The sequence below is a fragment of the Canis lupus genome, chromosome 1 (genome assembly GCF_011100685.1).
Source record: "Canis lupus familiaris isolate Mischka breed German Shepherd chromosome 1, alternate assembly UU_Cfam_GSD_1.0, whole genome shotgun sequence".
Lineage (NCBI taxonomy): Eukaryota > Metazoa > Chordata > Mammalia > Carnivora > Canidae > Canis > Canis lupus.
Window position 1 is genome coordinate 112,714,483 of NC_049222.1, and position 26,828 is coordinate 112,741,310.

Here is a 26,828-nt window from a genome sequence, read left to right on the forward strand (position 1 = left end):
TTATTATTTTACTCATTCAACAAACCTTTTTGAGGTAAGAGCTAGTGGGGGCAAAGAAACCAAGTATAGGGATCCCTGGGTGGCACAACGGTTTAGTGCCTGCCTTTGGCCCAGGGCGCAATCCTGGAGACCGGGGATCGAATCCCACGTCGGGCTTCCGGTGCATGGAGCCCGCTTATGTCTCTGCCTTTCTCTCTCTCTCTCTCTCTCTCTCTCTCTCTGTGACTATCATAAATAAATAAAAATTAAAAAAAAAAAAGAAAGCAAGTATAGCAATGAACCTGACATGATCTTACTAAAGATAATGTTGATTAATTTTTAAAAATTAAGAAAAAGAAAACCCTGGCATAGTTTCCCAGCACATAAAACGCCTTTAGTATTTATGATTCTTCATATCATCATCATCATTAATGGTCATTGTACTCCATGAGTTTCCAATCTAGTACAGAAAATATATATCCACGACCATAGTTCAAGACTAGGGAGATAGTGTGGAAGATCTCAAATGCCATTGAAAACGGCTTCAATAAATAAATAAATAAAACGGCTTCAAGCCGTAAAAATGTAGGAAGTCATTTCTTTTTTAACATGGGAATGAAATTATCAAAGCAATAATATAAGGAAATTAAACTGGCATCCATTTGAAAGAATGAATAAAGAGGAAAAGATTATTACAACAGTATAAAGACTGCCTCCCCTCTGACCTGTTCTTGAAACATCAGAAGAGGAGAGGGGAAAAAAGGAACACTCATCTAGAACCTGGCTTCTGTCATCCCAAATGAAACAAAGAACTAAACTGGGATGCTTACCTTAAGAGAAAAAAACACTGAGTGGCAAGTGGGGTGGGGTCCTATTTATGACACAAGAGGGTAAGCCCCTCCCCTCTTGTAGGAGAGTACTGGGCACACAGCCTCCCCGTTCCTAATCCCTCCTTCCATGGCAGAGGGCACAGAAGTGCATCACTTGGCATAGGAGTGGAGGTCAGCAGTGCCACTTGCCAACTGCCTAAAAAAAAAAAGACCAGGGATGCCAAGATGAAGTAGTGGAATCCAAAGGGAGGTATCATCAGGAGGAATCAATGAGGGATCTGTGACAAAGGAGGCCTTGGGGGCATAGAAAGATGAAACCTGGAAGAGCAACACCTCCTGAGAGGGAAGTAACAACAGTGGAGCCAGACTCTAAGTCTCTGTCTAGGCCTGACTGGGAACCTAAGCCACACCAGACACCTATCACTCAGCCAGAGCCTGAGCCAAAAGTGACAGCCACAGCCCAGGCAGTATCTAAGACTCATCAGGGACCCAATACTCAACAGGAACCCACTCTGCAGCAAAGACCCCTCACTCAGCAGGAGCCTCTTGCCCAACATGACGCTGAATCCCAGCAGGAACCTAGCACCCACCAAAATTCAGCTTTGCAGAAGGAACTTCTTGCCCCACAGGAGCCTGCACCACAGCAATCACCTCCCATCCACCAGGTGCCCTTTTCTCAACAGGAAGTTGCCTCACAGCAGGCACCTGGGTCAGGAAAAGAGCCTGAAACTCAATGGGAACCAGAACTGAGAGAGGCAAAGGTTGCCCAGCCAGGACCTGGCCCAGAGCAGAAACCTCCAGCTAAGCAAAAAGATGGAACAACACCTCCAATCCAGCCTAGACCCAAGATTAGATCACCTGCTCAGATTGAATCTATATCCCAAGAGAGAATGGGACATTCAGACCCTAAAGCCCAGCAAACAGATCCAGCTCAAGGAGCCAAATCCCAGCAAAGATCTCCGATCGAGTGGGGATTTCTATCAAAACTGCACCAGCTATCCACACAGGGGCCAGCTTCAGAGTGGAGGACATTGTTTGAGTGGGTCACAGATTCTGACTCAGAATCAGATCTGAGGTCTCCATTAAAGAGCAATTTTCCAGCCAAGAGGAGTGGAACAGTGGCCCAGGGAATGAAGCTGGCCTCCAAGGGGAAACATGAAGTGGCATTGGGACACGGTGGGACAACGGCACACGGGAAGAAAACTGGCAGCCAGAGTCAAAGACACTACAGGGACACCGGTGAGTCTGAGGCCAGAGGAACGGGAGCCTTCCAGGGACAGTCATTTATTCAGTTGGGAGGAGGTAAGGACCACCAGTGCGTCAGGCTGGCTCAGGGGATCCCTCAATGGTTCTTCCAGACAAAGATCAACAGCTTCATTTGATAGATGCCTCATCTGAAAGCTGAGGCATGGACACGTCAAGGCCCTTGCAGGAGGTGGGGCAGATATAGGGACTGGCACTTCTTCCCCTGCACCGGGCTGCCTCTCCACTGGGAATTTGGGGGAAATCAGACAGAAACGGGACAGGGCTCTGGGTTAGGGAAGGGGCCAGGAAATGGAGAAGCTGTCCCCCCACCCGACGCCAGTATTCACCCATCAGTCCCCAAACTCACAGCCCTGCGGCACCCTTTGCCTTAGGCACCGGCCACCTGGTGCTGCACATACACCCTTACCCTCTCGGCGTTTCCATCCCCACTAGGTGGAAAATCCAGGTCTCAGCCAGTGACCCTTGAGCTCTCCTGGTACCCCGGGGTGGGCAGGGACACGCTTCTCTGCCAGGCCGCCCCTCAGAGGAGCCCCGGTCCAGCCAGCACCGATGGCCTGGGGGTTGTCTTCTCAGGAAGGGCGGCGTAGGAGAGGGGCTGCGGGGTCTGCCAACGTCCTGGGCAGGGCGGAGGCTGGGCCAAGGGAGAGCTGCGGGGAGCAGCATCGGAGCGGCCGGCCCCTGGACCCCGCTGGCCGCCAGGGATGCCGTCTCCTCTGACGCAGGCAATGGTGTCCCTGGGGGGATGGGGGGAGGCGGGGGCAGGCTCCAGCTCCACGGCGCTCAGGCGAAGCGGGCACGGAATGCGGGGCTGCCGCCGAAGAGCCTGAGAGGAGGCAAGGCAGCCCCAATCCAGAAGCAGAGGGCTCCCGCACAGCCGTGGAGTCCGAAGGGCCGGCAACGGCGGCCTTGGCCCGGAGGCCAGTCCCTCTCCGAAGGGCTGGGCCATCTCTCAGGGCCGACGAGACTAACGAGGTCTCAGGGTCAGGGCTCCTCATGCGCTTCAGGAGGGAAGGCGGGAGGGCAGGATGGAAAGGGAGGGCCCGAGGTCGGCTATCTCTGCCAAGGAAGACGAAGAGCTGTTTCTCCAGGCTCCTGAACCCAGTCTTAAGGGACGCCCTCCCCACACCGCCGCTGCGGCCCGGCCGCCTCTCCTCCCACGCTCCGTCGGCGGTTGACTGCGTGCGCATGCGCGAGCCTCGAGCCTCTCCCGTTTCCCGCCTTTTCCCAGGCACCCGCCGGCACTCTACGGTAGCTCTCGGCTGGCGGAGCCTTGGCTTCGGGCCAGTGCGCAGGCGCCGGGCCTTCTCCTTCCCCCGCCCTTCCATTCTCTCAGAGACGGGCCAGGCAGAGCAAGGAACCCCCGAGAAAGAGAGCAATAGGACGCAGAGGTCGGGGGAAGAAGACGGGGCTTCCTTCTCCAACGGCTCGCCGGCGGAGCCCCGCCTCCAGCGCTGTCGCCCCTTCCCGGCTTTGAATTGCCGGAGGACCTGGCCCGCCTCGCCCCCCCAGCCCCAGGCGGAGGCTCAGAGGCGCCCCGCTTTCCCCTCCAGCAGGCGGGCCGGGTCGCGTTCTAGGGGATCCCTACTTGGGAAGGTGAGTGGGAAAGCGAGGCTGAGAGCCAGCACGTGAGAAGATCGAGGCTTCCCTTCTGGCGTGACCCCCGCGGGACTCCCCATGAGTCCTGTCCGAAGGACACTTTTCGCCGCCTCCAGGGCTGCATTTTCGTTAGTCACGGGCCCTTTAAAGCGCGTGAGGAGGCGGGGCCAGGCTTGAGGCCCCGGGCTTGGGGGCGGGACCCGGCAGTGGAGAGCGTCCCGGATTGCTCAAGGGGCGGGACCCAGAGAGGAGCAAGCCCAGGATTGGCTGGCAGGGGGCCCGATGGCAGTGTGCGGCGAGGATTGGCCATCCGGGCGGGGCCTGGCGACTGGAATCGGCCCCCGCGTGGGGACGGCGGAGAATTGATGGAGTCTGTCTGGGGAACCGGGGCAGCCAGGGCCGACGGGGCCCTGGCCTCGAAGAGGGCCAAAGAGGACTCCAAGAGCCGTAGCCGCCGGCGGTGGCGAAAAAGCAAAACCAAAGGTGAGAGCGCGGGGGCCGGCAGCAGAACGGAAGGAACCTTGGACATCCTGCGGAGAACTGGGGACGAGTGGACTGACCCACTGCCACGAGAAGTGGGGGAGCCCGTGGGCTGGCCCATTGCCGCCCTGCGAGGGGGTGCGGGGCTGACCCATTGTGAGAATGGGTGATGTGAGAGTGGAACATTCCCCTCAGCATAGAGACCACCGTTCGCCCCGGTGCCGACTTGGGAAGAGTGGCCTGAATGCAAGTCTCCTAGACTAGGGTTCCCGGGCAGGCTTCGTGCTCAATGTGTGACCCTGGGGTCAATTCCTGGCCTCAGTTGTTTCCTACCAGTTTTCAGGTCCCTGGTGCTCATGAGAGGATAATGGAGAGGTTTAGAAACTGTTGCTCAAGGAGGAAGTTTAGAGGGCATTCACTGTCAGAGAAAGGTAGGAGGAAGGGTGCCTCATAGTGGGAAATGCCCCAGTATGGCTCAAAACAGTCCACCATCCCATCCTTCATTCGATCCATGCATCCATTCCTTGTCAGCCACCTGCTTAGCCCAGCACCACTGGAGCCTAACTTCCTGACCCCCATTCTTTTTAGGACGAGGAGGCCCTGGGTAGGCTTCAGACTACCACACCTTCCCTAGGGCAAAGAAGAGAGGGCTGTCAACTGGGGTCCTAAGGTGTCACATTATTTACAGATCTCAGCAAGCTGGAGAAAGACAGACCAACAGATGCTGCAAGCCTCAGGCAGGGGCACACATTAAGTTCTCCTTAGGTTATGGGTATTTGTGAAGCCAAGGGAGGACCTATGGGAAGTTCAGGGGAAGGAAAGAAACCGAGGTAGCCCCCCAGGCCCTAGAGACACCAGGCCTATTGTTCTCTCTGCTTTAGGCAACATCATCAGCCAAAGATAGAACTAGAGTTGGCTACACACAAGCATGTGTGCATGTGCACACACGCAGGCGCAGACAGGCTCAGAGCTCAGACTGGGACCTGAGGGCATTCACTGTCATACTGCCAGACACAGCCTCAGAAGCAGGACAGCATGCCCAGAGGCAGTACAGACCAAAGTTAAGAATGTGGCCATTGGGGGCCTAGTTCCTGGGTCATAAACTGGCACATTGGGCAACAGGTTTCTTCTTTCCCTGTCTGAACTTTCTGAGCTGTAAAAGGGGCACAATGATAAGACTCCCTGACTTGTGGTGCTGTTGTAAGGTTTGAATGAGTGTAGCATATTTGGCACTGGCACACAGCCCGCCTGCATGAGGGGTAGAGGTTATTATTACTGTTACTCCCCATTAGCGAGTTCCCTAAAACGGGGACTGCATCTGCCTTGTTTATCCCACATTTTCATAGCCTGATATACCAGGCACAGAGGCACTCAAATATTTATTGAATTAGTAAGTGAAGGAATGTGTGAACTGTAACACTGGGATAATAATAATCGTGCTGCCCTTAGGGTTGTCATGAGGAATCAGAATCCTCTTGGGTGGGGTGCCTTGCACGGGGCTGAGCCAGTCCTACCCACAAACCCATGGGCCCACCTACTCACAAAGGCTCATTCCACTAAGCTCTGAGATTCACCTGTCATTTCCTGAGGCTCAGGAAGGGTGCCACACCTCAGCAGGGTGAATCAGACCTTGCCCCTCCCCTGAGGGCATCCAGGCTGGCTGGAGCTGTCCCTAGTCATCAATTTGATCTTGCCAGTAACCGATGACTCTAGTGTCATTATGATCACCCCATTTCCGAGATGATAATGCTGAGGCTCTGAGGGAGCACGATCACCTGAGCTTCCTTACCTGGCCAGTGAGGGCAGAGAGATGGCCAACCCAGCCTCCTGAGGGCAGGGTGTGTGAACTCAAAACTGCTCTGTGCCCCAACCTTAATTATGAACCCAGAAAGCTCCAGTCACACAGATTCATTCAGCAGACATTCACTGAACATTTACTTGAGTCAGGCCTGGACTCTCTGTGGTGAGGACAGACTCACATTTGACCTGGGGACACAGACATCAATCAAATAATCCTACAAATCAGATATAATTATAAACTGGCAAATACAAGAGGGAAAGTCCTGAGAAAATGTAAGAGGGAGGCTTCCCAGGAAGGTGACATTGGGCCCAAGGATGAGCAAGTGTTGACTACTGGGCAAGGGGGCAGGGAGGCGAAGGGGACAGTGTGGGCAGAGACCTTGAGGCCCAAGGAAGTGGCTCATTACAGCACAGAGGGAGCTCAGCAAGGGAGGGGAGGGCGAGGGGGGCTGGGTGGCAGGGAGCCCAGATAGCACCTGGTTTAGGAGGCCATGTCCAGGATTTGGGGCTTTATCCTGAGAGCAAGGGTGGGGGTGTTGCAGGGTTAGGAGTGTGTGACCGGATTGAAAGTTCTAGAAAAATCCTTTAGCTGCTATGCGGAAAAGAAATTGAAGGGGGCCAAATCAGAAACACGGAAGGACTTGTTACAGTTATCTAGATGCGGGGTCAGTGGAGGTGGGAGAAAAGCCAGATTCCAGAGGTTTCTGTGGGGGCAGAGGGGAAGAACTTTATGATGCATTGAATGGGAGTGGGAAGTGGCCACACACACACACACACACACACACACACACACACGACCACAGTGCACACAAACGGGAGTATATACGTCCATACACATACAAACACATGCCCGTGCAATCTCACAGGGCAAGGAAAACACACAGGTACACTCAGGCCAAGAAGCACAGGCCATGACACATACGTACAAACATGCCTTCAAGCAGACCGAGAAACAGACAAAAGCACAGACTGGGAAAAAATGTCAACACACCCACCCACAAACATCCTGGCCGGCAAACACAAGGCATGACATGCACCCACATATGTATATCTGTGTGAGCCTCAAAGACACTCACACCTGACCACCCAGAGAGCTGCCAGCTTAGACATGATGGCGAGGAGACAGACAGACACACAGACACACACACACACACTCTCTCTCTCTCTCTCTGCAGAAACGCTGCAGGGACCAGCTGAGCCATCCCTGCCGGCCCTGTGACTGTGGGCAGTCCCATCCTCCTCTGCCTCTCACTTTTCTCTTCTGCCAAAAGGGTGATGATGATGATGATGACGGTCCCCACGATGAAATGAGTTACTTCCCGTGAAGCCCGTACAGAACAGTGCCTGGCCTTGGCCCACAGGGTCGTTAGAGCAGTGTTTGCTTTTTTTTAGGCAGACACACTCAGGGCTCCGGCTACACTCACTGTCCCCAACCCAGCAGCCTCCTGGCAGGCTCCCAGGCCTCAGACCTGGCCCTTCCTCCCCCATCCTCCCCGAGTTTCCTTCCCTACCACCCTTCTCACCTCTGCTCAGTCCTCAGGGGCCAGAATCCAGGCTGGATCCAGCTGTCCTGTGGCTCTTTAGGGCAAAGGGCTGGCGCCAGGCAACAGGACCCCTTGGCCCCACCTCTACTCCACTTGTTGCCCACGGGTCTTATGCGCCTGCCTCTGCCCCAGTGCCCTCTGCCTGAGATTCTTGGCAAGTTTCTGGCAACTTCGACATCCCTTCTGGTCTCCACCCAACAGCCCCCAGGGACCTGCCTATAACAGGGCAAAAGGCAGGGCCTGGAATCCTGAAGGCCTCGGATTCAGCCTCTTCCTCACTGCTGCTCACCCAGGCCCATCCAGGCTCCCCCGGCCACCAAGCTTAGCACCATCTCCACAGGCCTCTGTCTGTTCATCAGGTTGCCTGCCCTGGGGAGGGGTGGTCCTCTCCCAGGCTCCCATTCACCTGCTTCTGCCCCCACTCTGACTCTTTACTCTTCCTTTCCATCGTCAAATATTTGCTGAGCACTACTATGTGCCAGACCCCATGATGAGCACTGGGGCCACCCCCTGCCCTAGGGGGCATGATAATCAAAGACGAGAAACAGGGACGCCTGGGTGGCTCAGTCGGTTAAATGTCCGACTCTTGGTTTCCACTCAGGTCCTGATCCTGATCAGGGTCTTGAGTTTGAGCCCCATATTGGGCTCCCTGCTCAGCACAGAGTCTACTGGAGATGCTTTCACCCTCTCCTTCCCCTCCTGCTTATTCAATCTCTCTCTCTCTCTCTAAAATAAATAAATAAATAATTTTTTAAAGATTTTATTTATGTATGTATTCATGAGAGACAGAGACAGAGAGAGGCAGAGACACAGGCAGAGGGAGAAGCAGGCTCCATGCAGGGAGCCTGATGTGGGACTTGATCCCAGGACTCCAGGATCATGCCCTGAGCCAAAGGCAGATGCTCAGGTGTCCCTAAATAATAAATTAAAAAAAAAAAAAGAGGAGAGACAGGATTCACCCATAGCCAAGCCAATGACACTGAGGTCTCAGGGCCTCTCATTCATGCAGACCCCTTCCAAAGCCTTGTCCCTATGTTTGTATTTGTAATCTTATATCTTTTTTCCTAAAGAGCTCTACCTCTACACATATAAGCTTCACAGCTCCATGAAGTCTGGTTCTGTCCCAGGGAACGGGGAGGGGGGACAAACAAACATGTAAACAAATGCATATAATTACAAGTGTGTAAAATTCTAGGAAGAGACACAAGTATGAAAAAAAAAAGAGACACAAGTATGATGGCAGAAAGTAATTGTAGGCGTATGTATCTTAGGTGGGGAGGAGTAGTTAAGGAAGGCCTCTTTGAGGAGGTGACAGGCTGAGCCCTGAAGGGTGAGAAGGAGCTGGCCAGGTAGGAAACACGTGGAATAACATAGGTAAAGTATTTCTTAGAGCTTCAGTTTCCCATATGTGAGGCAAGGATGAGAGTCACAGCAGGATGGCCTGTGAAGGGTAAGTGGCAGGTGCCCAGTATGGGAACACCACACAGTAGGACCTGTGGCTCAGAACCCCCAGCTGAACTTGGCACCACCCTTAATCGGCTTTTGTCCTCTCGGGAGGGACAGGCAGGGCTGACTACCCTCTCTCTCCCCCCAGCAGCTGGGGCCGGCTGTGCCAGGGCCAGCCTGGGGGCCCAGGAGCTGAGATCACTGGGCCTAGGGAGAGGGAGTTGCAGCAGGACTGGGTGAGCAGGGACAGTGTGTTCAGAACTGAGGGTAAGGTTCCTGGCTGCTAAGGGAGAAGAGGGTTGGCAAGCTAGATGCCAGATGCCTCAGTTTCTGATTGTTGAGGAGGGAGTTGAATGTCTGGACTCCTAGACCCAAGGGAGGAAGGGGCTGGGGCCCAGACTCCTGGGTTCTAAGGCAGAGGAGCCTGGGACAAGGACTGTCATTGGAGCGGGAACCGGCAGAGGGGGCTGGGAGTTGGGCTCGCAGCTCTGTTTATAGCACATGGTTTCCGTGTCCTTTCTGGCTGGGAGGTGGAACCGGGTGGCCACACCCTGGGCAGGCTCTGTCCCTCCCCCTGGTTTATCGCCCCAGGACTCTACTGGCACTAGCCACACTGCGCAGCCTGCAGCTCAGCCTAGGGGAGCTCAGAAGAGGTCTGGGAGGGGTGAGTGCACTGTCTGCTGAGAGACAGGAATGGCCACGCTATAAAACCCAGGGCCTGGAAGGGAGGGGGAGAAGACACCTTCTGGGGAACAAGGCAGAAGCCAGGCAAGGTCCTGAGTGGGCTTCAGGAGGAAAGAGTCTCCAGAGCACAGAGCGCCATCTCCACCAAAGGGGTGCAAGAGTGGCTTGTCCAGGACCTGGGTGACAGTACAGGGATCCTGGAGGGACGCTCACCAGGGACCCTGAAGTGCGGGAAGTCAGGCCTAGTCCAGGGCAAGCCTTTGAGGGCCATAGCTAAAGGTGCAGCCTCCAGAGCCCTCGGAGCGAGGGAGACCAGCGTAAGTAATGGCTCTGGACCCAGAGATCTGGGTTTGAACTCTGCACTTCCACTTTCAATGCAAGCTTTAGCTCCTTACTGAACAGTCCTGAGTCTCAGTTTCTCCTGTAAAATGGGGATGCTACCGGTAATAATTGAAATGTGAACAGAAGCAGTCTGGTTCTCAGGGTTAGCAAGCACTAAATGAGCAAACACACAGAAAGTTCTTAGCGCAGGTCTGGCACAGAGTGAGCTCAAGGCTAATGGCAGGGATGAGGACAGCTGGCCCGTGCAATCCAAACCAAGTGGAGAGGCCTGAAGGCCAGGGGATCCAGCTGAGGAATGGTGGAACCAAGTTTTGGGGATCCCACAGAGGAGCAGGGAAGCAGCCAGAACTTAGGGGGGTGGTTCCACAGTCAGATATGAGGGACCAGAAGGGGGCAGGAGTGACTCCTCGGTTTTAAGTAAGGCTAGAATTACAAACTGGGATCAGGGAGAGAGTTGGGCTTGAGACCGAGGTCCTAGGACACCACCAGGTTGATGGGAATGGATGGGCTATGGGCTGAGCTCTCCCAAATACTGGTGGAGGCGAAGAGCCTGTGGATGACGCCTGAGGCCTGAGAAGGAGATAGGATGGGGGCCTGAACTGGGTCCTGAGAGAGGGCATCGGGTAGGGTTCCACACCTCTCAGAATCTGAGTCCTGGGCCCCAGGAGAATAAGTGGAGATGGATACCTGAATTATTGGGTAATTCTGGAAGGAAGCAGAGAGTTGGATAGACTTCTGGGTTGTAGATGAAGCATGGAGTTAGGAAACCAGTAAGCGTCCCACACAGGAGCCGGCAAAGAGAAGAGGGGTCTGGGGCCTGGACTCTTGGGTCTGAAAAATGAAGATCCTTTTCAGGGGCACCCTTGGTCCACTCCTGCCTAACCTAATAGGGGCTCCCCACTTGCCCGCAGCCTCGCGGCTCACACAAAACATGGACCTGCGCACGATGACACAGTCGCTGGTGACTCTGGCAGAAGACAACATGGCCTTCTTCTCGAGCCAGGGCCCTGGGGAGACCGCACGACGACTGTCCGGCGTCTTTGCGGGTATTCGGGAGCAAGCGCTGGGACTGGAGCCAGCCCTGGGCCGCCTGCTGAGCGTGGCGCACCTCTTCGACCTGGACGCAGAGACGCCGGCCAATGGGTACCGCAGCCTGGTGCACACAGCCCGCTGCTGCCTGGCACACCTGCTACACAAATCCCGCTACGTGGCCTCCAACCGCCGGAGCATCTTCTTCCGCACCAGCCACAACCTGGCGGAACTCGAGGCCTACCTGGTCGCCCTCACCCAGCTCCGTGCCCTAGCCTACTACGCCCAGCGCCTGCTTGCCACCAACCGGCCTGGGGGGCTCTTCTTCGAGGGCGACGAGGGGCTCATTGCTGAATTCCTGCGCGAGTATGTCACTCTGCACAAAGGCTGCTTCTATGGTCGCTGTCTGGGCTTCCAGGTGAGCCCCCCGCCCCCCTCCTCCGGGCCAACAGTGAAGGCACATGGTGGACCCTGACCTGTCCCGACAGCATCACCGAATAACCACAGTGATCAGTATCACCAAACTCCAGAAAGAGTAGATTCAAGAAAGGGGAAGCGGTCTAGGGCTCAGACGGCTGCACCGGGGGTCTCAAACTTGTGGCCCCTGGGTCGATTCTACTTTGTAATAAGAAATCTGTAACTTGGTAGCTCTTTCCGCCAGGATCCCCACTGCTCCCTTCCATCCTACACTCAGGGGAGAGTCGTTTACCCTTTGCCATGACCTCTCTGGCCCCTGAAATCATTTGAGACCCCTTAGGAGGGGAGTGAGTATTTTCTCAAAGACCCATTTATAAGAGCACACCCCATCTAGTCATCCGCACTGAAGGCGTGGGCAGGAGGGAGGGTGCCACTGCCACTTTACAGAGGCTCAAGGGGCTCAGGCCACAGCTGCTCAGCTAGACCCCAGTCGGCCTGGGCTTTCTTCTGGCTCACCTAAAGAGCTGTAGAATCAGGGTTTTCAGGCCACAGAAAAGGCCAAGGAGCACTTCTGAGTTGGTGAGAGCAAGGAAGACCTAGCGGTGGCCCCTCTCCTCCCAGACTCAGGGCCCTGGCTGCCGGGTGCAGGTCTTCCACCCTCTGCCCATCCTAACCACCCCCAGGGGGTAACTGCTCACCTTAGCACTGAGAGGAAAGCAGCCTCGGAGCCTTTGGACTCAAAGTAGTTAAGGATCTCAGAACTGGGGGGAGGGGGGTCCTTGGACTCAGAGCAGAGGCCGAACTTGTTCCTGTGTGAGGTCAGTGCTGGGTCACCCAGGCCCCAGCCACATCAGGGAACCCCCGCAGGAGTATCTGGACCTGCGTGACACTGCAACCCTTCAGATCCTCTCTGGGCCTCCCCATCCCCACTCCAGGTGAGCTTGGCAGTTTCTCAGCCTTCATCCCACCTCACCTTTCCACACTTCCCTACAGAGCAACCTGTCCTCACCAACCCAGCCTGGGAACTTCCCTTCACCTAAGCTGACCCCACAAATATTGATCAGCCCAGCTGGGCCAGCTGGCTCCTCCCTGTGTCCGGGCCATGACCTTAGAGTCACGGGAGAGAGATCCTGGGGCCAGAGAAGCCAGCATTCCAGTCAAAATGGCCAGGCACCGCTGTGCTCTCTGGCCCACTGGGCCCCTGGCCAGGGGCAAGGTCATGCTTGACAGCTATTCTCTGAGGGCCCAGCTGCTATGCTGCCAGACAGCCCCCGCCCCCAAAATGTCAGCTCCCATAGGCAGAAGCCTCTGGTATGTGGCTCCAGCTCAGCCCCCTACTCCGCACCCCCCACCCCATTCAAGCCTCCTACTGAGCACACAGTAGGATATATAGGCCTGTTGTGGAGTGAACAAAGCTGGCCCTTGCCCAGCTTCCTGTGTTTTTTTTCCCCCTCTGATCTGGTCTCCCTATTGTCTTTTCTTAGCCTGCTGAGCTCCTCTCTCAGACACAGTCTCCCCTTTAACTGTCTTTCTGCCTCAAGATCTCTGGCCCTGTCCATCTTAACCATCTCCTGTCTGTCTTCCTGCTGCCCAGGAACTGGTCCCCGTCCGTCTGCCTGGCCTCGTCTCTGTCCTCACTGACTTTCAGGAAATCCCTGCACCTTCCTCCCAGCCTTCTATGGCTCCACCCACATCTGGAATAATATATCCAAATGCCTCAGGGCTTGTGAGAGCTCCCTCTGCTTCTCTGACCTTGGCCGCTACCCCTTCCCCTGGCTCAGTGCTCCAGCCACACGTTTTTCCCCCCGCCAAGCACAGGCTGCCTCAGAGCCTTTGCACTTGCCATGTCCTCTGCAGGGAGCAGCCTTCCCTCCCTTCATCTGGACCCCTCCTCCAGTGCTCCCCAGATAACCATCTAAGCAGCCTGACCCGAGTTGCCAGTCTATGTCCCTTCCACTTACTGTTTTTCCAAAGCATTGGTCATGAAGCATCATATAATATATGCCTTTATTTGCCTATTGTTGGTCTCCCCTTTGACATCAGCTCCCCGAAGGTGCCTAGAGCAATGCCTGGCACATAGCAGGAGCTCACTAAGTGTTTGTGAATGACCATGTCTCCCCCCAAAGCACGTCTCTGCCCCTCATTCCTGCCTGCCTCCAGTCCCTCCTGGGCAGTGGGTGACCTAGCAGCATCTCTCCACAGTTCACACCGGCCATCCGGCCATTCCTGCAGACCATCTCCATCGGGCTGGTGTCCTTCGGGGAGCACTATAAGCGCAATGAAACAGGCCTTGGTGAGTCCTGGCCAGGTCCTGCCTGTGGCCTCACCTCCTTTCCTGTCCCTCCTCCTCCTCTGATTCCCACCCCCTCCACCCCGCTGGGCTCCCTGACATCCCTCCCAACCCCTAGGTGTGACCGCCAGCTCCCTCTTCACCAGCGGCCGGTTTGCCATTGACCCAGAGCTGCGTGGGGCTGAGTTTGAGCGGATCATACAGAACCTAGATGTGCACTTCTGGAAAGCCTTCTGGAATATCACCGAGATTGAGGTGCTGTCGGTAAGCATGGGGCCTGACGAAGGCCCTACCTGTTACAAGATGGGCACACAGAAGACCCAGAGACCCAGCCCAGCCCATATCAGGCATCTGCAGGGCTCCAGGCCCAGGGACAGCCTGTGATGGCAAAGAAGGGATGAGGGTGGGGAGGAGGGCGGGGAAGGAGAGAAGGCTTGAGGGCAACCCCTGCAAGCAGCTCCTCCCAGCACCCCTCTGTTCCCTCCCACCAGTCTCTAGCAAACATGGCATCAGCCACCGTGAGAGTAAGCCGCCTGCTCAGTCTGCCACCAGAGGCCTTTGAAATGCCATTGACTGCGGACCCCAAGCTCACAGTCACCATCTCACCTCCACTGGCCCACAGTGGCCCGGGGCCGGTCCTTGTCAGGCTCATCTCCTATGACCTGCGTGAAGGACAGGTAGGAGACAGCCCTCCCACAAGTGCCCTCCCACCTCCCACCACTTACACCTGCCCCCCAATCCTGTCTCTCTGAGCACATCCCCTTGGTGGGGTGAGCCCGGCAGGCTGCCCTGGCCTCACCCATACCCTCCTCCCTCACCCCCCAGGACAGTGAGGAGCTCAGCAGCCTGGTGAAGTCCGAGGGGCCCCGGAGCCTGGAGCTGCGGCCACGCCCACAGCAGGCACCCCGCTCACAGTCCCTGGTGGTGCACATCCATGGTGGTGGCTTTGTGGCCCAGACCTCCAAATCCCATGAGCCCTACCTCAAGAGCTGGGCCCAGGAGCTGGGTGTCCCCATCGTCTCCATCGACTACTCCCTGGCCCCTGAGGCCCCCTTCCCCCGCGCACTGGAGGAGTGCTTCTACGCTTACTGCTGGGCTGTCAAGCACTGTGCCCTCCTCGGTGAGCCCCCGCCCCTCACTGTCACCCACTCCCTGCTCCTGCCCCAGCCCACTTCAGCCCCCACCCCGGGACTTCAAGGGGGGTGAGCCATGTATTCCCTCAGGCCTTGGCCTTACGCCCCTAGGGCCTGCCCTCCCATCTCCTACCACCCAGCGCTGCCATCTGTTCACCCCCTCTTGCTCCACTGCTCCCCAGATCTTCTGTCCCAACCACTTCCTTCTTTTGCTTCCTGCTCCCCAACTCTAGTCCTGATGCCCCATCCCCCCATCTCTTCAGCACCTCTGACCTTTTGTTTCTCCTCCTTTTTCCACCCTCTTGTCCGGCACCGGCACCGCCAGCCTCCTGGCCCACGCCCCAGCTCATTCTTTCAGCTCCTCTGACCTCCTGCTTCTCCTTTTTTTTTAATCTAGATTTTATTTATTTGAAAGAGAGAGACAGAGATAGCCGCAGAAAGCACAAGCGGGGAGGAGAGGGACAAGCAGATTCCACGCTGAGCAGGGAGCCTGACATGGGGCTGGATCCCAGGACCCCGGGATCATGACCTGACCCAAAGCCAGACGATTAACTGACTGAGCCACCCAGGTGCCCCTGACCCCCTGCTTCTGACCTCTTCAGAGGCAAAGGGCAAAGTGGCAAGGCGGCACAGGGCAAGGCACAGGCCACATCCCTGGGGCACAGGGATGTGGCTTTTTCGCATGGTCAGCTGAACCCTGCCCTTCCATCCCCAGGCCTCAGCTGCCCCTGAAATGGGCCCTGGTTTCCCCTCTCCCACCACCTGTCCCCCTAAGCTTCTGACCTCCAACCTTCCCAGAGCTTCCTAATCTCCACATCCTCAGTAGGCTTGATCCCCTTTACCATTGTCCCCCAAGCCCCTCCCTCAGTTTGCCATCTCTAAAATTGCAGTTGGCTAGACCTTGGGCTCGGGGGGCCCCCATACCCCACCTCTGAGAGTCCAGTGCTCCTGGCTCAGAGCTTGAGTTCCTCCCTGCGAGGCTGATCAGGCCCCCTCCAACCCAGGCTCGACAGGGGAACGGATATGCCTCGCAGGAGACAGTGCAGGTGGGAACCTCTGCTTCACCGTGTCCCTTCGGGCAGCAGCCTATGGGGTGAGGGTGCCAGATGGCATCATGGCAGCTTACCCGGCTACGATGCTACAATCTACCGCCTCACCCTCCCGCCTTCTGAGCCTCATGGACCCACTGCTGCCCCTCAGCGTGCTCACCAAATGTGTCAGCGCCTATGCTGGTAAGGCCAGCACACACAGAGCTGGGGGCCCGGGGGAGGCTTGGGTGCTTGAGTCCTGCAGGGACGGGCTAGAGCCCAGGCCCCTGGGACTCAGGAAAGGAAATCTGAGACTCCTTGTCCCTGCTGAAGCCATCAGATCTTCTTGGGTCCCCAGGGGCACAGATGCCTGAAGTTTCGGGTGTTGAGCTGGGCCTCAGCCCTCCACATATATTCCACAGGTGGAGAGACAGAGGACCGCTCTGACTCAGACCAGAAGGCACTGGGCATGATGGGGCTGGTGCGGCGGGACACAGCCCTGCTCTTCCGAGACCTCCGCCTGGGTGCCTCCTCATGGCTCCACTCATTCTTGGACCTGAGTGGGCACAAGTCCCATACGAATTCAGTGCCCACGGCAGGTGAGTGAAGCCCCTCCCCTCACACACCATTCCAGGTAGACAGCAGGGAGGGCCTGGCGCACCTGAAGTCCTGGGTGAAGAAAGGGACTGTGCCCTGGGGTGCTCATGGGAGCAGAGATCACCTGGCTCTAACCCCTTATTTATCCCCAGCAACTTCGGCACAGCCTTGATTTTCCACAATGCCCCTCATCCTAGAATTTCCAGGACTTCCAATCCACCAGCTCATCTCAGAACTCCCAGAACTATACGAGTTAACCTTCCAAACAGCCCATCCCACAAAAAGAGTGTAGAAATAACTCAGAAGGCCTATGACATGTGCCGATTTTCAATCCCAAGAATGTCACTCAAATCCAGCCCTCCCAGATTCTTTCCAGACTTTTTTTTTTTTTTTTTTTTTTTAATGAGGGAGAGAGAGAGAGAAAGACAGGCAGAGGAAGAATCAGGCTCCAGGGAGCTGGATGTGGGACTCGATCCCGGGTCTCCAGGATCATACCCTGGGCTGCAGGCGGCGATAAACCACTGCGCCACCGGGGCTGCCCTCTTTCCAGACTTTTAACGTGGGGGGAACACCCTACTCTGGGGCTGGCCTAGGAACCTGGACTTACAGAGATCAGCAGATTGGATAGACCTTGGTGAGTGGAAGAGGTTCCCAGCCTGGGGCGGGTGGCAGGATCCTCATGCAGCCAAAAACCACTAACAGCCAGGGATCTATTATTTTTCCCCACCATTTTTTAAAAACATCTTAATGATTTTAAAGTACAGCCAACTCATTTTCTATCTCCAGCAAAGCAACAGTATTTTCTGAATAATAGTGCATGTTCAAAAGTAATACCATTCCTATTCAGAAAATTATTCCAACTGAATATGTTTTACTTTAACTTTTTTAATTTTAGGGTATTCAAATGGATGCAAATAAATACAAAAACAATCAAAAGGGATTTGAACCATGGGCCACTGAACACTGGAGCTTTCCTTGTACAGGTTAGAGGTGACAAGTGTAGCTCCTAGAGGCACATGGGCCAGTCTAGCAACTTACTGTAGTAGAAGTTCCCTGGTTGCCAGGTGACAGGGGCCAGGTACATATCTGTGAGCCTTCTTTGCTCCTCCATGAAATGAGTACAGTAAGAGTACCTACCTACCTCATGAGGTTGTTGTAATGATTTCATGCAACTATTTGTGCCAAGCACCCAGCACAAACCTGACACAGAGTAGGTGCTCCTAAGCAGATGCCAGCACCCTGACAGGCTGTGCCCCGTGACTCCAGTCAGTAGTTCTCTTCCAGTGACCCTCTGGGTCACAGAGCACTTATACAGTTGTTCTCATATTGTCTTGCATCTTACCTTCATGAATTTATAAAGATAAGTTAAAAAAAAAAAAAAAGTGAAAAAGGCAGGGTCCTGGCCCTAGTGGTAAGCATCATGGATCTGATAAAATTAATGGAGCTGAGACCAAAATGAGCGTTCCATGTGGGACAAGGCACATCTTTAGCATCATTGGAGTGATAACAATATGCCAGATCACTCAAAGGGAAGGGATAAAACCCAAGAACACAAAGGAACTGTGGGGAGATCTATGTGGCTGCAGGTGTGGGATCCCTGAGGACTTAACAGGCTCCCTAGACTGTCTTTAGCTTCCCACGAACCTGGCCTTGTTCAAGCTGTGTGGGCTTGCTCACCCCTCCACTTGGATCTGTTCACACCCTCTGTATTGAGTGGCCCTAACAGGTTGGCTAGCCGTCATTGCTGGGGTCAGGAGGCAGCCAGAATGTAATGTTACTAGGCACCATAAAACATGATAGCATGTGACTTCCCAGGGGGCAGCAGTACTGCATCCCACCCAGTCCTACATTTCCTATGAGGTAAGGACTATTTTTATCCCCTCTTTGTACAGAGGAGGAAACTAAGGCTCCCAGAGGTAAACTGACTTACATTTAACCCTCCCAGTGACCACACACACCCTTCCACCTCCACCGCCAGGTGACTCCTCCCACCTCCCCCTTGGAGTTGTAGCCTGGGGCACTTGGGGCTCCCCTCCCCTCCCCAAGGATGGATTCTGGGGGAACACTCTGGCTCCGGAGCCCTAGGACACAGCTCCTCCTGCAGAGGCCACTGCCCTTCCCGTGACCTTTCTTGCCAACCACCCTCACACCAGCCCACAGAGCCAGGCTGATCTATGGCCCAGCCTGGCCACCTGACCCTGCTCCTCTTGCAGAGCCGATGCGTCGCAGCGTGTCTGAGGCAGCCCTGGCCCAGCCTGAGGGCCTGCTGGGCACAGACTCCCTCAAGAGCCTGACACTCCATGACCTGAGCCTAAAGGGCAGCTCTGACACATCAGAGACCCCTGAGCTGTCGCTGTCTGCGGAGACACTGGGCTCCTCCACACCCTCCAACGTCAACTTCTTAGTTGGCCCAGAGGAGGCCCCCGAAGAAGCCGCCAAGACGCAGGAGTTGAGCGCCAAGGACAGAGGCTGTGGCGCGCGAGCCGCCTTCCCTGAGGGTTTCCACCCCAGGCGCTCCAGCCAGGGCTGCACTTGGATGCCCGTCTGCTCCTCGCCCATCGTCAAGAACCCCTTCATGTCGCCGCTGCTGGCGTCTGACAGCATGCTACAGAGCCTGCCGCCCGTGCACATTGTGGTGAGCGCCTGGGTGGGACGGGGCCCCGGGCGGGGAGCGGGGGGGGGGGGGGGGGGGGGGGCACGCAGGTGCCACCGGGAGGAATGGCCCACAAGGGGAGGGCTGGGGGCACGGGGGGCGCATCGGGGAAGGGGAAAGGGGCGGGATGGTGGGTTTGGGGCGGGGGAGAGGCTGGGCTGAGGCTCATTCTCCGCCTCCCCGCGCCATCCCGCAGGCGTGCGCGCTGGACCCCATGCTGGACGACTCGGTCATGTTCGCGCGGCGGCTGCGCGGCCTGGGCAAGCCGGTGACGCTGCGCGTGGTGGAGGACCTGCCGCACGGCTTCCTGAGCCTGGCCGCGCTGTGCCGGGAGACGCGACACGCCGCCGCGCTGTGCGTGGAGCGCATCCGTCTGGTCCTCACCCAGCCCGCCGCGCCCTCCTCACCGCCCCTCTGAGCCCCAAGCCCGAGCCGCGCCGCGCGGGGGATGGGGCTGCGGGGGGCGGCACTAAAGGCCTCTTGTTCCCTCCGAGCCGGCCTCCGTGATGAATGCGCCCCGGGGTGGGCGGCGGGGACCCCCGCGAGGCTCCCGGCCCGTGCGGCCCCTCCCTCGGGCGGGGCGGGAGGGGCAGACTGTGCCTTAAGGTGGGGGGCGGGGATGGTCGCGGGGTGGGCGGGGGGCGGGGCGGCCCCGAGAGCCCAGACCCCGGCCTGGGGGAGGGGGCGCACACCGACCAGTCTCCGAGACAGCTGGAGCTACACTCCACCATTGCCTTCTAGTGCTGCTGCTGTGACCGCCGCGGGGTCGGGGGCCTGGCCCTACCCGGCAAGTCAGTTGTTTTGTTCCTTTGTAAATAAAAGTATTTAATTAGTTTGGCCTCTTGCAAATAGGGACGGGTGTCGTCCACCAGGGGGCAGCATCAGACTCTGCTGCTGGGATCCGAGAAACCCGGCCGGCCCGTAGAAAGCTGGGAGCCCAACTTCTGGTCTTGAGGAGGGAGGGGACTGCGGCCCCAGATTCTTGGATACAGAGGGATTGGACTCCCCTCCTAACACAGACCACCTCCCTTTCAGACAATCCAGGTGACTGCCAGAGGGCCCTGGGTTCTCAGCTATTTCCCTTTACAGACCCAGCCCCAGCACCCACCCACCCCCAAAAAACCAAACTCCCTAGAGAACTGGAGCAAATATAACAGGAAACCAGAAGCAAAGCTGGTCACCCCAAATACTGGAAGCCCAAGCTCTGCCCAGCTGTGACAGTCACTCAGTCCCTCAACCGAGACTCTGCAGCTCTTGCCCTTTTGTAGACCTGGGTTTGGAGCAGAGATGATTTTTTATCCAGGGCCTGCCCTCAAGGGACTCAGGGAGCGTGGGCAGAGCGGCTGAGACACAGCCAGTCACAGTCCCCCCCAGGCTCCATCTGTGGTAATCAAGGAGGGCTTCAAAGCGGAGGTGATCTGAGCTTGACCTTAAGGATAAGCAGAAGTTTGCCAGGCAGAAGAAACATGCAAAGTTGTGAGAACCAGTGGGCAGTTAAAGCCTCCACCTGGCCAAGAGGTCTGGTGTAAAGTGGGAAGTGGCCTGAGAGGCCTGGAGCAGTCAGCAAGAGCAGATCCTGAAGGGCCTGGAGTACAATCTGGGCTATAATGAGAACAGTGGGAGCCACAGAGGAGCTTTGAACAGGAGAGGGCCAGGATCAGTAAAGGTCCTGAAATGGCCTGCTGGGACACTGGGGAATAGACCAGAAAGGGCAAGACTAGAGGTAGAGGAAGCCAAGGAGGCTGGGGACAGGGAAGACAGGCCTGAGCTGGGGAATAGGGAATAGGAGTAGGAGCCATAACTGAGGTTGAAGAGGACTCCTTGAGGGCAGAGCAGATGTTACAGGAGAGCAAGGGGGTGAAGGGGGCACTCGGGCCTAGCCACGGAAGCGTGTAGACAGTGAGCTGTCTTTACTGGGAAGAGGCTCTGGTGTGTACAAGGTGGGTGTTGGGGTTCTGAGAGCTGTTTTGCACATGGAGAGATCAAAAGGTCTCTGCGAGACAATCCAGGGGGACATCTGGAAGGCAGCAGGGGGCAGGAGAGCAGGCTGGGTGCTCACTTCTGGCTGAGGGACTAGAACCTTTCCAGAAAGAGTAGACAGGTGGGATGAGCCAAGGGCCAAGACAGAGCCGTGAGGATGACAGCCCCCAGTAAAAGGATGGGCAGCAAAAGGGGACTCAGTCCTGGAAGGTTCTAAGGAGTAGCCGGAGAGAGAGGAAGCTAACCATGAAACAAGAAAGATGTAAGTAGAAGGGATTTCAGGTGGGAGGGCGGGTCTGGGTCAGATGAGGATGGAAATGTTATCCTCACCAGGGAGCAGGTGGGACCTTGGTGACCTTGTCCAGAGCCATTGCAGGGCCATGGCATGTGGGCAGCCAGGCATGGAGGGCTGAGGAGGGAGCGGAAGGTAAGATATTTAGCCAGTGGGTAGCACAAGTGTTCAGCTGTAAAAGGGATGAGAAATAATGCAAAGGGAGCTTGATGTAGTTGTGTGTGTGTGTGTGTGTGTGTGTGTGTGTGTGTGTGTGTGTGTTTAGAGATGATAGAATATGTTTTAATGCTGCCAGGAAAGGAGGGGGGAAGAGGGAGAGGCTGAAGATGCAGAAGCACAAGAAAAGTCTCCTGAGGGGCTAGGAACAGAGGGACCCTCATCTCAGAGGCCCTCTTTCACCCAGCAAGTGACTTCAGAGCCAGGGCTGTGATGGGGGACGGAACCATGGCCCAGAACTGTCCCTGAAGGTCCTGTTGCCCCTGAGAGCTCATAGGACCCCTTGTTCATCTCTCCCAAAACAGTCATCCACCCACGAACCTGCCTCTTATTTCCTGTCCCCATCTCAGGGACGGCTCTTCTACCCCTGTACCCCAGGCCAGAACTCTGGGTCTTGTCCTGGACAGCCCCTCGTCCCAAAGCCCATCAAGCCCCATATCCTGTTGTTTCGGCCTCCTGAACCCTCTGCCTTATTCCCTCAGTCTCTGTCCTAATCCAGGCTTCATCTTCTCCTGCCTGTATCCCTGCCCAAGCCACCTTCTGGGCCACTGGCATCCAGTCTCACTTCTCCAGTTCTGGCTCCAGCTCTGACCTGGCTTCCCACTACCACCCTACCCCAGGACAAAGCCCAAGATGCCAAGGCTGCCCTTGTGCACTTCTTCATCCTCTTCCAACCTTACAGTTACCCCATCACAACATGGACGTGACGGGCCTCCTTCTTGGGCACCTACACACAGTAATACTTTGCTTGTGCCGAAACACCCTCCCACGTGCTCATCTCCTTTGCTTGGCACCTCCTGCCCCTCCAGGATCCGGTCCCAATGTCCCCTCCTCTGGAAGCCCTTCCCTGTCCCAGCAAAGCCAAGGACAGCGATTGGCTGGGACACACCCCTGCCCATCAGCGTGTCTGTCCTCCCGTCTGACCCGGGATCCTCGAGGGCAGGGCCTCGATCTGACTCATCTTGGTCACCACCATCGCCCGGCACAAGGCCTGGCACACTGGAAGCCTCGAGAAACGTTTAAGTAATAAGTGGCTGGGTGTGCGACGAGCGAGCGAGTGAGTGGCAAGAGAAGGAAGTGGGAAAGCCAGTGAGTGGGAGAGACAATGAGGCCAAGCGAGACTGAACGGACGGGTGTGCAGGCCGGGAAGGGGCAGAGAGAATGAGGCTCGGGGCGAGAGGCAAGGCACGGAGAGGTGGGTGTCTGGGACTCCGTTTCTCCATCAAAGCAAACGCGCGGTCGCCCGGGCTCAGCGGCCCCGTCCGCCTCCAGCCCCACCAAGCCTCGCCGTTTTCCCTCCGAACTGTCTCCAGAATCCCAGGACGGGGCGTGCTGGAAAGGCCTTACCCACCGGTCCCGCGGAACCCGTTTCCCTCACGAGCAGCTCCAGCCTCTGCGGTGCGCCGCCGGAGTCCCACCCCGCAGGTCCCCGCCTATTGGCTGGCTGGCGGAGACTGGCGTCTTCCAGAGCCAATCGCTGCCCGACATAGGCCGTGGGCTCCGCCCACCGGGGAACCTGCTCCTATTGGTCAGGGCGGTAGGAGGCGGAGCGTCTATTGGCTGGACGATAGTGATTGACGTCATGGGTGGCTTATCCCAGCTAGCCGCCGGAGGACCGTGTCACGCCCGCCTCTGGAAATACGCCGAGCGCTGCGGGCGGAGGGCGTGGTGGGCTGCGCGGGGTCCGGGAGCGGCCGCTGGCCTCGTCCCTGGGTGTTGAGGGAAGATGGGGACCTGAGAAGTCCAGACTCCTTGGTCCCGAGGGAGGAGGGACGGAGGAACCTAGACTTCAGGGTCCCAGGAGCATCTGAATGGTTGGATCTTGAGGGAGGTGGGAACTGGAAACCCTGAAAGGTCCGCGTGTAGGGACGGGGACACCCAAGAGGCACTGCCCTGGCCAAGGATGACAGATTTGAGGTTTAAGATTTTATGGGATTGGAGCCAGGCCTTGTCCCGGAGCAAGGGTTCTGGGTCCCGAGGTGGGGCTTAGAAACAGAGATGAAGAGGCAGCGGCTGAAGGGGAAGGTCTGGCCTCCATGTGCCCTTTCCACCTCCCCCAAAAGGGAAGCCAGGGTGCTGTCTGCCAAGGGCACCCAGAGCGGGAGGAGACTTGAAACTCTCACGGAGACAAAGAGAAAAACATTGATACCAAGAGAGATTAAAATATTGAAAACAATAATTAAAATAGAGCTCTCTTGTATGGCGTGTACTCCGGCCCCGGTTCTACGCAAAAGCATTTTACATAATTATCGCGTGTCTTCCTCATTACAGTTCTAAGAGATCAGATTATTATTATTTTAATATCCATTTTACAAGTAAGAAAACTGACGCCCAGTGAAGAAGGATTAGATGCAGATGTAAAGAGACAGGAGAGACACAAAACACAGATAGAGATAAAGACAGGCCCAGAGAGATTAGAAAAGACAGACGGCAAAAGGAGAGGGGCTGCAAAGGGGGACTCCTGGGTGGGGTGGGGAGGCCTAGGATTCTTGTGTCCTGGCATTGGAAGGACCCAGGACTCAGACTTTCAGGTATCTCCTCTCCGGATCCTAAAAGACCAGACTCATCCAACCCTTCTCACTGTGGGCGTTGGACCTAGTTGGGGCCAAAAATAGTGATTAGGAGGGGGCAGGTGTGTCATTATCCTATTAGGAGATGATAAGAAAGTGATTCATGGGGGTGCCCCCAGCCCAGAGGGACCTTCCCCCCATGGCCTCTGTTCTTTCATCTGGACAGATAAGGCCTCAGGAAGGACTGGGGAGGGGCAGGGTCCTCTCTGTCCCTCTCTACCGCTGCGTCTCCATCACTCAGAACTGGCACTAAGCCCCACAGTGGAGATGAACAGGCCCTCCTGGGCCTGCTTTCCTGGTAGGTCTTCCTCTCTCTGGGTCTCTCTTTTTTCCCCCAAACCTTGAAGCAATGCCCACCAGAGGTCCTGGCCCATCGCAGGAGCTCAGCAAATGCTTAGTGAGTGGATAGACAAACTCTCTGTGCAGTTCCTCCTCTGTCTCCATCCTGACCATCTCTCCATGTCCCCATCATGTTTCTCAGCCTCTCCTTGGCCTCACCCATCTCCTCCCACCTTCCCTTTCACACAGATGTTTCTTTCGAGGCCACTGTTCCTCCACCCCCAATAGGAAGATACTGAGGATTTGGGGCACCTGGCTGGCTCAGTCGGTTGAGCATCCGACTCTTGATTTCAGCTCAGGTCATAATCTTGGAGTCCTGGGATCCAGCCCTGTGATGGGCTCAGCACTCAGCGGAGAGTCTCCTTGAGATTTTCTCCATCTCCTTCTGCCCCTCTCCCCCCAAAGTAAATAAATAAATCTTGAAGAAGAAGGGGGAGGAGGAAGAGGGGGAGAAGAAGAAAAAGATGAAACTGAGGCTCATTTTGGAAGGAGTCACCTTCCCAGGGTCACCTGTGGGACATATAAGGAGTAGCTGAGAGGGGTTCTCAAGACCCCAAATACAGACACACCCCTGGCACCTCAGAGTCAGAAATGAAAGATCACACCAAACACATGCCCTCAATACCTGCTTAGTGCGATCCTCATTTGCACCCACACAGAGAATCACATGCACCACTCGAAGTCACCTACAAACACAAATATAAACACAAGCACACAATCACACAATCAGCGTCACCGACAGCACACACAGAAATATCCTATTTCATATGCAAAACAGACACCCCAGGTATGCAATTACACACCCAGCCACCAGCAGGCCACTCATTCATCCCTACCAGGACTGCGAGCAGAAACGAGAAGATTTGGTTTCATTCAAGACTGTATCTCCGGCAACTAGAACAGCACCTTGCCAACACTATTGGCATAAACATAAAATGTTTGCTATGTGCCAGGCACAATTCTAAGCACTTCACATGAATTAACTCATCTGATCCTCTCAACCACCATGTTGTTGTTATTTGCAACAACTCATTTTGCAGATGGACAAACTGAGGTCCAGGCAAGCTTCATGATTTGCCAAAGTTATCACAGCCAGGAAGGGGCTGCAGAATTTGAATTCGGGGGCGCTTGGGTGGCTCAGTCAGTTAAGCATCTGCCTTCAGCTCAGGTCACGATCTCAGGTCCTGAGATTGAGCCCCGTGTCAGGCTCCCTACTCAGGAAACAGTCTGTTTCTTCCTTTCCTTCTGTGTGTTCCACTCTTGCTCTCAAATAAAAATAAATAAAATCTAAAAAAAAAAAAAAAAAAAGGAATTTGTATTCAGGCTTTCTGGCTCTAGAATCCATCACACAAGGCTACGCTATTCAATAAAACACTCCTGGGCAGCCCGGGTGGCTCAGCGGTTTAGTGCCACCTTCGACCCGGGGCGTGATCCTGGAGACCCAGGATCGAGTCCCACGGCAGGCTCCCTGCATGGAGCCTGCTTCTCCCTCTGCCTGTGTCTCTGCGTGTCTCTCTCTCCTCTCTATGTATTCTCATGAATAAATAAATAAAATCTTAAAAAAAAAAAAAAACACTCCTGACCTAATCCAATCAGAATTATAGAACCAGGGATCCCTGGGGTGGTGCAGTGGTTTAGCGCCTGCCTTGGGCCCAGGGCGCGATCCTGGAGTCCCAGGATCGAATCCCACGTCGGGCTCCCGGTGCATGGAGCCTGCTTCTCCCTCTGCCTGTGTCTCTGCCTCTCTCTCTCTCTCTCTCTCTCTCTATGTGACTATCATAAATAAATAAAAAATTAAAAAAAAATCCTTTCTGTTTAAAAAAAAAAAAAGAATTATAGAACCATGACAACTGGCCACACCTGAACCAGATGCAGAGTAGGTTAAAAAAAAAAAATTTACATGCACAGTAGGGAGAATCACAGAAAGGCGATACAGACACACAAATAGAAAAGACCCCCTCATGTGTCATCATGTGTCATCCCCCAGAACACAAGAGACATCGTGACAACCCCTACAAAGACACACAACACCCAGAGAGAGGCACACACCACACGCACACACCACATGCAGAGACACAACACACCCAAACCCAGACACAGTGTCCCACCCAGAACACTGAGCTCCTATTCTGCTCCCAGCCTCACTGGGCTGGCCCTTGAGGAAGCAGCAGGCTTGGGATGGGAAGAGGGGGCAACCTCACTTGTCCGCTCTGCTTGACTGGTTCCACCAGGGCCATGGATGGCACCACCCGCCTTATGAAACCCACATTGGGCAACTGGACCCAGACTTGGCCTGGACGCTTAGATTCTGGAGAGA

General features: G+C 55.7%; 1 protein-coding gene and 1 long non-coding RNA gene across 16 annotated transcripts in view; one reads left to right on the forward strand and one right to left on the reverse strand.

Moving 5' to 3' along the window:
• The window catches only part of LOC102152075, a 95,476-nt gene extending 87,828 nt beyond the window's left edge, over positions 1-7,648 (reverse strand). For 5 of the 9 annotated variants that reach the window (XR_005354585.1, XR_005354583.1, XR_005354582.1 and 2 more), the window contains exon 1: positions 2,482-3,800. This is a non-coding gene — a long non-coding RNA (uncharacterized LOC102152075). Of the gene's footprint in view, positions 1-704; positions 2,211-2,481; positions 3,828-7,474 lie in introns of those variants that run through there. The other 4 variants (XR_005354587.1, XR_005354586.1, XR_005354579.1 and 1 more) reach the window with 4 other exon arrangements.
• Positions 899-19,947, forward strand: LIPE (lipase E, hormone sensitive type). Of its 7 annotated transcripts, XM_038528719.1 has the most exons (11): positions 4,030-4,154; positions 7,127-7,223; positions 10,879-11,414; positions 13,616-13,706; positions 13,822-13,967; positions 14,195-14,380; positions 14,529-14,823; positions 15,841-16,068; positions 16,287-16,463; positions 18,675-19,096; positions 19,311-19,947. In XM_038528719.1, exons 3-11 carry the CDS (start codon positions 10,899-10,901, stop codon positions 19,530-19,532), a joined length of 2,283 nt encoding a protein of 760 aa, XP_038384647.1. In that variant the 5' UTR covers positions 4,030-4,154; positions 7,127-7,223; positions 10,879-10,898; the 3' UTR covers positions 19,533-19,947. The 7 variants fall into 7 exon arrangements, with proteins under 7 accessions (XP_038384642.1, XP_038384641.1, XP_038384645.1 ...); XM_038528714.1 differs by lacking the exons at positions 4,030-4,154; positions 7,127-7,223 and adding an exon at positions 899-2,048; XM_038528713.1 differs by lacking the exons at positions 4,030-4,154; positions 7,127-7,223 and adding an exon at positions 901-2,111.
• Positions 19,948-26,828: the final 6,881 nt, after the last annotated feature.